This window comes from Lutra lutra, chromosome 4 (assembly GCF_902655055.1).
Source record: "Lutra lutra chromosome 4, mLutLut1.2, whole genome shotgun sequence".
NCBI lineage: Eukaryota > Metazoa > Chordata > Mammalia > Carnivora > Mustelidae > Lutra > Lutra lutra.
The window spans coordinates 17,273,289-17,286,619 of NC_062281.1; the positions used below are offsets into that span (position 1 = coordinate 17,273,289).

Genomic DNA, 13,331 nt, shown 5'->3' on the forward strand with positions numbered 1-13,331 from the left:
ATGGATATAATCATACCGTATTATAAAAACTTGATAAATCTTAGTTAATATTGGTTCACTGCTCCCCTTAGCAAAGGGGCAAGATGAGTGTGTTGGGGAGGAGGGCTTCTGGCTGGAAAGGCCCGGGGCACAGTTACATGATATGCCAAGGAATTCTTTCGGAGGGAGACTCTGTGAGTAGGATTCCCTGCATCCCTCTGATACAAGAGGTCCTGATTTTTAGGAAGTCCTTTCTCAGGCTGAACTGAAATCCATCTTCCTATACTTCTGCCCCAGATCAATCTCCTTTCCTCTATGACAGGCGTTTAGATATGTAAAGCAGTAGACAGAACCACCTAAGTAAAGCAATGCCCAGCGCATCAAACCCAGCCACGCTGGAGGCCAAAGGCACACTCCCACACAGGCACAGTCATTGCCGGCAGCGAATATTCACAGCTCAGCTTGGGATTCTTATCTTTTTCTGATGAGCCAACACTGAACCTTCGTTCAAAATGAGCCACAGCAACACTCTGCTCATACTCGACTCAATCTGCCAAAGCCTAATTTCCAAACATCTAAACCACGTTACCTGAAGATGAAGTAAGGTGCGCCTGGCACTAAGAACTACCACCAATTTATGGAGACACACTTTCAATGCACGGATTTGACCTTGTCTACCTGCCTAAATGTTCCATACGAGTACACTTAAAGTACTGAAGCGAAGTGTATATTTTTCCTGTGATCTCTAAAATGCCTAAGAAATCTTACAGAAGGGGCGCCTGGGTGGTTCAGTGGGTTAAGCCTCTGCCTTCGGCTCAGGTCATGATCTCAGGGTCCTGGGATCGAGCCCCACATCGGGCTCTCTGCTCAGCAGGGAGCCTGCTTCTCCCCCTCTCTCTCTGCCTGCCTCTCTGCCTGCTTGTGCTCTCTCTCTCTCCGTCAAATAAATAAAATCTTTAAAAAAAAAAAGAAATCTTACAGAAAAAGTAGCGGTAGAGGTAATAACAGAAGACTGCGACTGACTACTTCCATTGGATATGCAGTAGGGAGTAACAAAAAGGAACTGTTTCATTATGATATAAAATATGTGTTAGCTAATTTTTTTTTAAACCTGGATGTTCTTTGTTTTAAAAGATTTATTTACTTGAGAGAGAGAGAGAGCACAAGCAGGGAAAGCTGCAGGCAAAGAGAGAGGGAAAAGCAGGCTGGATGCAGGGCTAGATTCCAGGACCTGGAGATCATGACCTGTGCCGAAGGCAGACACTTAACTGAGTCACTCAGGCGCCCCAAAATCTGGATGTTCTAAGACCAAGTTATCAGAAGACACTTGTCTGTCCAGCCTGTAGACATTCTGGAGTTGATCACAGACATCTTCAAGAGCCTGTGATATAAAAGCACTATGCTAAGTGCTTGAAGGATGTAATGATAAATGAGCGCTCACAGACAATGAGAGGAGACACACAGATCCATAAATAAGCAAGCATCATAGAAGGTCATAAAAGATGCATAGAAGAGAGAGTCATTAATTTTGAGAGACATGGGAAGATAGAGGAGGTAGAGGTCAGTGGTTTCTCCTGGTTTCTTCCCCCTCCCAGTCCCAAGGATGAGCAAAGAATTAACAAGAACAGTCTGAGAATCCATGTGTACCACAAGTACTGTGGCAAGCTGAATACATATGTGAATGGACAAAGTTTGTCTATTATTTTTCAAGTGTGTATGAATGTTACAAAGAGAAAAAAATTTTTAAATATAGGAGTTACTGAATCTGTAGTCCTTTTTTATCAATTTTTTTTTCAAGAGTACAATTAATATCATGTAGAAGGATCTCAAGAAACATTTGATGTTTAAAAAAGGGGGCCTTGGGGCACCGGGGTGACTCAGTTAAGCATCCAACTCTTGATCCCAGCGTAGGTCTTGATCTCAGGATCCAGAGTTCAAGCCCTATGCTGGGCTCCATGCCTAAAAAGGAGATGAAGGGTTTATTCTTAGAAATGCAGGGAGTTACTGCTGGGAATAAAAAGAACCCAGATTTGGTGTGAGTTCTAGAACCTCTTTAAAATGAGGGTGGGGGGAGATTATAATAATTATGTTCCAACCTACTGGTTGATTATTTTGTAGCAGAAAGACTAACAAAGCAGCATTCAGGTCAAGATTGTGCAAGGGTTCCTGCTGATGGGCTGAGGTCAGAGAAGCATGCAGAAGGGAAGGATCCCTGACACACAGCGGGTGCTCAACCAACATCAGAAGAGTACAAAACAATTACAAGAGAATCAGACGTGCCCCACCAACCACCTATGCCACACAGAAATACTGGTTACTGCTATTATCATTCAGCTGGTTCTAAATAGGTAACAACTGACAGAAGCTGAAAGCAGCAGACAGGAGGCATTGATTTCCCATCATATGAAGCTGTGAGGGCAAGCACAGTAAGGTGTGCCTACCTGATAGGTTAGGACAGGGCAGAATACTGGTCTTCAACTAAAGGCGACTTTGTCCCCCAGGGAACATTTGGCGCTACTGGTGACATTTTTGGTTGTCACAAATTGGGTGAGGAGGCTACAGGCATCTAGTTGAGTAGGGGGCAGGGATGCCACTACATGCCCTACAATACCTGGGAGGCCCCCCACCACATTAGCATGCTTAAAATGTCAATAAAGATCTACAGCTGAGAAACCCTGGGTTCCAGCGTAGAAGGCAGGTTCGAAATGAGACTGGAAAAACACACGGTGACCAGATCTGAAATGACTTGCTATGCTCAGGAGACAGACTTTACGGTCTATGACTGTATTCCTGAAAGTGTGATCAATGGACGAGCCTAAGACTCCTCGACTGCATTCCTGAAAGTGTGATCAATGGACGAGCCTAAGACTCCTCCACGGTACCGTCCACACCTCCAGACTCTCTGGAGTGGGACCCTAAGATCTGCTGGCTTTATAAGCCTCCAGGTGATTGTAAGGCTCATCAGAATTTAGAACAGCTTTCAGCAGTGTGAAGCCAGCTAAGGTTCAGGACCCAAGGGGATAGGGGAGATCGCGGCAGAGGCCTCTAAGGAAGGACTAGAACAGGCCCCTGCCAGCCAAGGAGGGCCTGGCCCATGGCTGAAGGAACTTAAAGGAGACCATCTATTGAAGAGACGTCCATTCTCTACCATTCTTCCACCAGATGACTGCACTCTAGCTGTGCCAGCAACCTTGTTTCTGGAACTCCTGCACGCTTCCTTCTGAGTCTTTGCACCACTACTCTCCTATCTAGAATGATTTTCCTCCAATATCCACAAAGCTCCCACCCTTTTTTTCTTCAGATCTCTGCGCAAATACCACTTTATCAACAATGCCTTCCTTAAATATCCATGATTAAATAGTGAGTCACCATCCTTACCTTGCTTTATTTTCTCATAGTACTTAACACCAAACATGGTTTACTTGGTTTTGCCTGCTTTCCCTGAACCAAAACATATGAACCATGAGATCTTACTAGGAAATTTGTCTACCCTGCCCTATATCCCAAAATCCCTACAGCTGTGCATCACAGTCCAAGTGCCTCATAAACATTTATCTAATGAATAAATAAATAAAACAATGAATGGACACTATAGACGAGAACTAAAGGAATTTAGATGAGAGGTAAGGCAGAAATAAAGTGTAGTCATTAAGAACATACACTCCTGCACTATGGAAGTTCCATAGTGCATCACCTCTTGCTAGATGTTTGATCTTGGGACACAGCCTCTCCCTGGCTCCCTCTTTTCATTAGTAAAATGAGGTTAATGATAGAACCTATCTCCAAGTCATGGATGAAAACACTGACACTGGCCCTGACTTGTAGTCAGTCAGAGCTGAACAAATGTTAACTTCTTGGTGACACTGGTTTGATGACCAGCTAAAGGTTGGGAAGAAAGTCATTACTCAGGTGTGGGAGTGAAAAAGACTAAGGTAGGAGGGGTGATTCAGCCACACAGGTGGCCTGCTACAGGTGTAGAGTGTGTGGACTCCAGAGTCAACTCTACAAGTAAATCCCCATTTCTTCATTCACAAGATATGTGGCCTTAGGCAAATTAGTTGCACCCCTCTGTGCTTCAGTGTTCTCATCTTTAAAAACGGGGATAACAAAAGTACCTACCTGGTAGGGTTACTGTGGGCCTCAAATGAATTAGTTTACACGAGCGAATCAGAACAATGTTTGGCATACAGCAAGTTCTACGTAAATGTAATGGGTATGATAACAACAACATGGTGGTTCAGATCATGGTTTCTGGTACCAGAAGGCCTGAACTGGATTCCTGGTCGCTGTTAGCTGATGACCTTGGGAAAGTTACTGCAAAATCTCCGTTCCTCCATTCTCTTCCAAAATTAAAACGACCTTCCCACCAGTGTGAAACCACAAAAGCTTCAGTAATCTGCAAAGCTTCACCGCGTTCCACCCTTTGCCTCCCCTTCCTGGCCCCCAAGCACTGAGATCTGCTGAGAAATGTCCAAGCGAAAAACGCGAAAAACGCTGGGCATCAGTAATGGAGCACCGACCCTACCATTCGTGGGAATTCCGCACCTCCCCCTTCTCCAAATGCCTACACTCCACTCCAGAGACCAGGGCTGCCATTCCCGCTCCCTCATCCCCCAAGCGGGAAAACCCGCCAGTCGAGGCCCAAAGCGCCCCCAGGGAGGGGCCGAGAGGAGGCGGGGCCCGGCAGCGACGCCGAGACCTAGTGCGCCAGGGAGATGCGGGGGGCTGCGCCCGCGCCCCCTCACCAGTAGCAGCTGTTGTAGACACAGGCGTCCCGCGGGGGGCTGGCCGGCTGGTAGCGGGCGGCTGCAGCGGCGGGCACATCCCCCTCCATGGCGGGCTCGCTTGGGCCAGGGCAGGGGCCTGAGGCGAAGCGACTGGACCAGTCCCGCGGGCAAGCTTCGGGGGAGGAGCCGGCGCTCGGAGGGCCACACAGGTCCTCGGGGCGGAGCCCGGGGCAGCTGGTGCAGTTCCCGGGTGGTGGAGCCAGGGACGGGGTAGGCGGAGTCTGGGGGGAGCGAGCGACGCAGGTTCCGGGCGCGCAGAGCCCGGGAGGGAGGCGCAAGTTCCGGGTGGATGGAGCCAGAGGCTGCGCGGGTTTTGCAGATTCTGGTGGGCGGAGCCGGGGAGGGAAGCGCGGAGCCTGTTCCGGGAGGGTGGAGCCAGGGCGAAGTGGGCGGACCCCGGGGTGGGGGGGGGGTAGCGTTGAGCCGTGAGGACTCCCAGTGGGCGGAGCCTGGGACGGGGGGCTTGAATGATTCCGGGTAGGCGGGGCCCGGGCAGGTGGGTGAAGCCAGTACGGGGCCGTGCCCCGGAGCTCGGTGTGCTGGGGCGGGGCCCGGGCATGCTCAGGGTGGCCGTGACGCCGTGGATGGGGTCAGAGTGCGGAGGTCAGAGGTCGCCCGCAGGTGGCTTGAAGGAGGCCTGGGAGCGCTTGGGGTTGGTAAACCGTTCGACCCTGACGGCGCTTCGGTAGTCTCCCGGAGGCGCCTGAGACCCTCTTCAAAGCCGGGCTAGGGGTTGCTGGCTGTGGAGGACCCAGACGGGACGCGGAAGACTCGATTTGTGCAAGTGAAATGAGAGAATCTTGTATGTGAAAAACGAAGCTTTAGCAGTTTTATCCTCGAGCCCGCGGGAACCCAGGGGGAAAGGGGGCATGGGGCGGTTTTAGAGAGGGATAGCAACCCCAAATCTCACCGTGTTGTAACATGTCTTATAGATTTGTGTGTGTCGACTCAGAAAGATAGAGTGATTCCTTGGTAGAGTAAGTTTTTAAAAGTTCAAGAAGAATCCGCAAGGCATCCATTTTGTGTTAGTCATGTATTTAATTGCCAGCAGTCTGGAAGGAAGCAACCAAATAATTAAAACTGTTTATCTCTGACGAAGGAATGGTATGAAGGACTTTCACTTCATACCTATTAGCCTTCTGAACTGCTTTATATTTGTAATGAATATACATAACTGATCAGGGTACTTCCCATTATGAAAACTGAAATTCTTAGTTGGTTTATAGGCCATCTGCAATCGGGGGTTTGAAAGCACCTCCTCAAATCCTAAAGACTTCAAGCCTAAGTCCTTGTGTCGTCAATGCATTATCATTTCTTGCCTCTCAGCTCTGACACACACTTCAGTATAGGCTCTGTGATAATTAACGGAAATCCTTTATGCATTTCTCCTTCAAAGTGGGCACCGAGTTAAGCCTTCTCAGTAAAGTGTGCTGGAAGAAGAAGCTTCCTGCAATTTCTGGGGCAGTGCGAAAGTTGGGAGTGTGGTCCTGAGAACAGCCAGTGGGGTCTGCCCCGGTCACAGGCTCAAACCCGATTCCTCTGTGACCGTACAGTTTTGGTTTGGCAATAAACTTCCTGCAGCCCTCGTAACCCAGAAACCAGAGTCCTGTGAGGCCGGCAGGCAGCCACCTGCCCACACTTCTTTGACAGGCCCTTCAATGGCCTGTGCACAGTTATCTGTGGCCCCCAGAGTCATACACTGAGCAGTCATTCCCTCACCAAGCCTCCCCTTCCTCTCTCAACCCCACCATTCCCGTCTAGGCATTCTGAGAGCCTTCTACTCCAGCTGGCTCCCAGGCTCCTAAGGCATCCCCATGCCACTGTTGGTGATTCCTCTCCTTTGCCCCCTTCTCTACCTTGCTAAAGGGAAGTAGAATGCCAAGAATTAACTCCAATAGGGGTGCCTGCGTGGCCCACTTGGTTGGGCAACTGCCTTCCACTCAGGTCATGATCTTGGAGTCCCAGGATCGAGTCCTGCATCAGGCTCCCCGCTTAGTGGAGAGTTTGCTTCTCCCTCTGACCTCTCCCCTCTCATGCTTTCTCTCTTTTTTTTTTTAAGATTTTATTTATTTATTTGACAGAGATCACAAGTAGGCAGAGAGGCAGGCAAGGGGGTGGGGGAAGCAGGCTCCCCCCTGAGCAGAGCCCGATGTAGGGCTCAATCCCAGGACCCTGAGATCTTGACCTGAGCCGAAGGCAGAGGCTTGACCCACTGAAACAACCAGATGCCCCTCTCATGCTCTCTTTATCTCATTCTCTCTCTCAAATAAAATCTTTTAAAAAAAATTAACTCCAATAAAAGTATAACCAAAGAAATAAGGAAACTCTATATGGTACCTAGGGCTAAGGACAAGTACTCAAGGAAAGTTTGCACCCGCTTGGAGTAGGCATGGGTTGCCTACCCGATTTCAGAGTTCACTGGTTTACCCAGTCTGGAGATGGTCTGAAGTTGCTGGGCAAACAACAGAGACGGGGGTGGAGAAGAGCCAGCAAGTCTCTGCCATAACATACTTTTTTTGCTTCAAACTTTCTCAAAAGTAGGAATTTTTTAACAAAAAAAATATTGTGTTTTTATATGCATGTGACTTCATAGTAGAGACTATAAAAAGGTATATGGTTTCAGAGGAATAAAGTTCTAATGCTTAGAAACAGATTCTGACCTATAAACTCCAAAGAGCTGGTTGAAGAAGAAATAAGAGTACAGTCAAAGAACCCCAATCCCAGTGAAATCAGGATGTTAAAGGGTTGGGGTTTATAGAAAGGTCACAGAACAAAGGAAAGTATAAAAGAGGACCACAGATGTGAACGGGGAGATCAAGAAGTAGGCAGCACATAATACACTGAGGTTTAACCACAAAAGGGTTTTTTTTTTTAATTGGGGGAAGAGGTATTTTTAACGCTCAATATTAAAAGCGAGAAGGAAAAAGAAAAAAATAATCCTGTCGCTTGGGACCAGCTGATACGTAGTAAGGGACCATATAACTGAAAGAAACAAATGCCCAATGTCTATTTTGATGGTGTTTTCTCTTTTCTCTATCAAAGAAAATGATCCTCAGGCTGTAAAGAATAAGGGAAACAGCAGTGAGAGCAAATTAAAGCCAAGATAGGTGCAGCAGAAGAAAGCACCAATTTGCCTTAAACGGGTTAAAAATCTTCAGGCCCAGATGAGTTCTATCCCAGCATATTGAAAGTGCTGTAGATTATGACCCCAAAGCCTTTAACTCTGGATCTTGGAGAAAGTCTGTTGGAGGAGATGACATGAGACTAAATAGGGATACTTGCTGTCCTAAGTTTCATAAAAAGGAAAAATAAGTGTTCCAGACGCTGTATTCTGTGAACCAGATGCCTATTCCCAGGATGATTTGTGACCGTGAAAAAAGGGGATTATTTAGGGGCCTTTAGTGGTTTACCAAACCCATTTCATGCTGCATGGACCTCATTTCATGTTGTTGGAAGAATTAATTGATCATTAGAATAGAATTATAGCACAAGCACTATAATTTGATTCCAACAAAGCAGCTGGCCCAGTATTAGTCATGACTCATTCAGTTAGAAGTCAAGGCAGAAAGTCTGTTTATTAGCTCCTTTAATGGGAAGGACGCTGAAGTGGCTCTCAGAGTCAAAAGACTAGCTGCAGATACCGAGGTCTCAAGGGACCGGAAGCAGAGCCCTCTTCCCCACCTTCTTTCTCCCCAGCTCTCAGACTGCTTCTCAGTGCTTGGCTTCATCCCCAGGTGACTTCACTTCCTGCTATGGGGAGGATGGCTGTCGGCAGCCCCATATTCATAGTTTCCAGGCCTGGCAACCCCAGTGGAAAGAGAAAACTCCCTTTTCCTCGTAGCAATCTCACAGAGCAACTCGTACCTTTACTTTTTACGTTTCTGTACTGCCTGACTTTTTTATATGTACAGTGGACCCTTGTACAGCATAGGTTTGCACTGCGCGGGTCCACTTACAGTCTTTACAGTATAGTTCTGTAAATCTATTTTCTCTTATGATTTTCTTAACATTTTCTTTTCTCTACCTTATTTTATTGTAAGAATATGATATATAATACATATAACATACAAAATAAGTGTTAATTGACTATGTTATCATTAAAGCATCCGGTCTATACTAGGCTATTAATAGTTATGTTTTTGGAGGGGCGTCTGGGGGACTCAGTCATTAAGTGTCTGCCTTCGGTCAGGTCGTGATCCCAAGGTCCTGGGATCAAGCCCCTCATGGGGCTCCCTGCTCAGCGGGAGGTCTGCTTCCCCCCCCCTTCACTCTCCCCGTCCCCCTGCTGTGTTCCCTCTCTCACTGTGTCTCTCTCTGTCAAACAAATAAAAATCTTAAAAAAAAAAAAACTTTAATAGTTATATTTTTGGGGAGTCAGAAGTTATATGCAGGTTTTTCACAGCATGGATCTTAGTGCCCCTAAGCTCCATGTTATTCGAGGGTTAACTGTATTACTTTCTAACAAAATTTTTTAAATAAAAAAAATTCTTAAAAATCAAATTTATCAACATTACTATAAAGAACTGCATAGGGGCGCCTGGGTGGCTCAGTGGGTTAAGCCGCTGCCTTCGGCTCGGGTCATGATCTCAGGGTCCTGGGATCGAGTCCCACATCGGGCTCTCTGCTCAGCAAGAAGCCTGCTTCCCTCTCTCTCTCACTCTCTCTCTCTGCCTTCCTCTCCGTCTACTTGTGATCTCTCTCTGTCAAATAAATAAATAAAATCTTTAAAAAAAAAAAAAGAAGTCTGAAATCAAGGTGTCAGCAGGGTTGGTTCCTTCTAGAGGCTCTGAGCGAGTCTGTTCTGTATCTCTCTCCTAGCTTCTAGAAGTTGCCAAGTTCATTGGCTTAGAGATGCATCATTCCAATTTCTGCCTTCATCTTCACATTCCCTTCTCTGTATCTCTTTATGTGTCAAACACCCCTCTCCTTTCTCTTATATGGACGCCAGTCATTGCGTTTAGGATCTACCATAAATCCAGGATGATTTAAAGTCCTTAATTATACCTGCAAAGACCCTGTTTCCAAATAAGGTCATTTCAGGTATCAGAGTTTGGGACTTGAACATATCCCTTCGGGGTACACAGTTCAACCCATTATATCAACCAAAATCTGAAGTCAGTGTGTTTATTCTTAATATTGTTGGAGAGAAAATAAAGGGACAAAGAAAACCCTTTGGCTGACTCTGTCTTTTGGTGTTCTAAAATTTCTATGTCTTATTTTAAAAGAACTAAAACGACTACTACCACTTCTGTGGAGGTCAATCTGGTAATATCTAACAAAATCTCAAATGCATATGCATTTTCTGGGTAGAAGTTCTTTTTATAACTTTTTTGAAGTATAACATGCATAAAGAAAAGTGCACATATCATAAGGGTAGACTATGCTACCCTACATATTGTTCTTTCCTCTTCCACTTATATTAGGTAAACAATCACTTTAAAGCTTTTTTTTTCCTCTTGTAAACATGACACATATTTAGTGCAAAAAAAATCAGAAAAATTGAGAGAAGTACAAAGAAATGACACAACTATAGTATTACAATCCAGAAATTAACCATTAACATTTTATTATAGTTTATTCTGGTTTTTTTCCAATGCAAGTATACACATGTACTTTTTCAAAACAAAGATGGAACAGTATGATACTTACTTCTTTGTAGTTTAACAAGTTACCATGCATTGTGCCCATTTTTTAATATACTTAACACAGTTACATCGTAATTTTTAATGACTGTATAGCATCCTTCTTTTAAGAGTTTATTTTTTAAAGTAATCTCTACACCCAACATGGGACTCAAACTGAGATCAAGAGTTGCATGCTCTGTCGATGAGCCAGCCAGGCACCCCTATATAGTATCCTTCTTAAGTGAAGTCTCTCTCAGGGACATTCAAGTTGTTTGCAGTTTTTTTTTTTTTTTAAGGTTTTACTTATTTATTTGACAGAGAGATCACAAGTAGGCAGAAAGGCAGGCAGAGAGAGGGGGAAAGTAGGCTCCCCGTTGAGCAGAGAGCCTGATGCGGGGCTCGATTCCAGTACCCTGAGATCATGACCCAAGCTGAAGGCAGAAGCTTAACCCACTGAGCCACCCAGGCTCCCCTGTTTTCAGCTTTTTTGATATTATAAATAACACTGCGGTAAGTATTATGCTGCATAACATGTTTGAAACTTCTAAAAGGCCAAATTTCAAGTACAGAACATATATACAAAAACTTGTGTGTCTTAAATGTGCATCAAGAGAATTCCTGACATTCTCTCCAAATTTGCTGTAGTCATAACCTTTTCCATCCCAGTTAAGTGTAGTGTCCATTTCCATTTGCTGAAGCCAAAAAATAAAATAAATTAGAGTCATCCTTGATACCTCACTTTCTCTCACACCTAAATCCAATTAATCAGCAAATTCACTTGGCTCTTCCAAACACATCCAGAATTCAACCATTTATTTCCTCCCCTGATCTAATCCTGGCCCATGTCACCATCGTCTCTTGCCTGAACAACTGCAGTGGCTTCCTAACTAGGGATGCCAAATTTAGCAAATAAAAATACAAGATACCCAGTAAAATTGAAGTTCAGATAAGAAGATATTTTTTAGTGTATATAGAAACCCAAATATTGTGTTCTCCATGCAGCAGCCAGAGGGATTTTTTGAAGAAGTCAGAAAAAGTCAATCCTGTATTCAAAACGCTGTAATGTCTTTTTACCTCAGTTTTAATAAAAAGTAGAATGACTGAAATTAACAAGTCAGGAAACAACAGATGTGGATGAAGACAAAGGGGAACCCTATTACACTGCTGGTGAAAATGGAAGCTGGTACATCCCCTCTGTACAGTATGGTGGTTCCTCAAAAAGTTAAAAATAGAGCTACCCTATGACCCAATAATTGCACTACTAGGTATTTACCCAAAGGATACAAACAGTAATTTGAAGTGGCACCTGCACCCCAATGTTTATATTATAGCAGGAGTGTCCACAATAGCCAAAATATGTCATGAGCCCTGATGTCCATATATAGGTAAATATACATAAATGAATAATGGAATATTATTCACCCATCAAAAAGAAGGAAATCTTAACCATTTGCAATAGCCTGGATGGAACTAGAGGGGATTATGCTAAGTGAAATAAGTAAATCAGAGAAAGACAGTTATCATATAATTTCACTCACATGTGGAATTTAAGAAACAAAACAGAGGATCATAAGGGAAGGGAAAGAAAAAATAAGATGAAGTCAGAGAGGGAGACAAACCATCAGAGACTTAACTATAGGAAACAGGGTTGCTGGAGGGGAGGCGGATGGGGGGGATGGGGTAACTGGATAATGGGCATTCAGGAAGGCAATTAATGAGCACTGGGCGTGATTTGTAACTAATGACTCAATAAACTCTACCTCTGAAACTAATAGTACATTATATGTTAATTAATTGAATTTAAAAAAATTTTAAACAGAAAACCTTAAAGCTAGGGCCCACAGCCCTGCAAGATCTACTCCTGGAGGCTCTTTCCTTTTTAGTCTCATTAGCCTCCCTGTCCTCCCTTTTCCTCTGCTTGCATCTTTCTTATCCGAAATATACCTAACTTCTTTAGGTCTTTGCTTACACTTACCTGAGAAACCTTCCCTAATCATCCTCTCTAAAATTGAAGGATTCCCTCTCCCCCTCCCTGCTTTATATTTCTCTTCAGCACTTATGATAATAAACATTTATTTCATTTATTTTCTCTTGCCTTCGGCAAGAATTGAAGTTCCATAAGGGCACTTTTGTACTTATTCACTGCTGTATCCCCAGTGTTGAGAATACTACCTGTCACATAATAGATGCTCAATAAATATTTAACAAATGTCAAATTAAGGAAATGTAGTTATCCAAATCAATAAAACTTATTTCAGTTTCAGGAGAACTCCTCTCACATTCTGATCATTCAGCATGCTGTCTATTTCAAAGTAGTCGAGTAACTGCTGTATCTTAGAGAAGCTGTTTTCTGTAATTCTTTAACAGTAGCAAACATTTATTGAGCTCTTACTAGGTGCAGACACGGTTCTAAGGTATTATATCTTAGAGTCGTTGGTATTCGGATTATTATTACTATTATTACGTTAATTTACAGCTGAGGAAATTAAGACGGGGAAAGGTGAGTAATTTGCTCAAGATCATACACACGGATAGGGCAGTGATGGGTACAGAACCTGCGCCCTTAACTACAGTATTCTGCAGGGTCATTTTCAGGTCTCTTTCTGTTTTCTTTTGATAGGTAAATTGTTTGAGTTAAGCTATCCGTAAAAAGTTCTTAAGGATCACAGTCAAAACCTGCCTAACGCCCAGTGCTTTATGCCGCTACAGTCAAAGACTCAGCATTTTGCTTTTGAAACCTGCGTGGCGGGAAGCTGACATTAGGTGGAGGGCGGGGCTGGGCGGAGCCGCCAAGCCCCCTCTAGCCAATCAGAGCAGGCTGGAGCCTCCCTGCCCCCCCCCCCCCCCGACCCCCGACAGCCACGCGCCAAAATTCCAAACGGGACCTCTCTCCGCTACCCGTCATCTCCCTCCGCCGAGTTCAGCGAGCCGGAACTATATA

The 13,331-nt window shown here is 44.7% G+C and overlaps 1 protein-coding gene across 10 annotated transcripts in view; it reads right to left on the minus strand.

Annotated features, from left to right (window-relative positions):
* NTAQ1 (N-terminal glutamine amidase 1) overlaps window positions 1-5,030 on the minus strand; it is a 33,244-nt gene extending 28,214 nt beyond the window's left edge. For 2 of the 10 annotated variants that reach the window (XR_007126715.1, XR_007126714.1), the window contains exon 1: window positions 4,725-5,029. Coding sequence is in view for 4 of the 10 variants with exons in the window: in XM_047726516.1 (XP_047582472.1) it covers window positions 4,725-4,813 (89 nt within the window). In the remaining 6 variants the exon portion in view is untranslated. Of the gene's footprint in view, window positions 1-4,724 lie in introns of all 10 variants that reach the window. The other 8 variants (XR_007126719.1, XR_007126718.1, XR_007126716.1 and 5 more) reach the window with 7 other exon arrangements.
* Window positions 5,031-13,331: the final 8,301 nt, after the last annotated feature.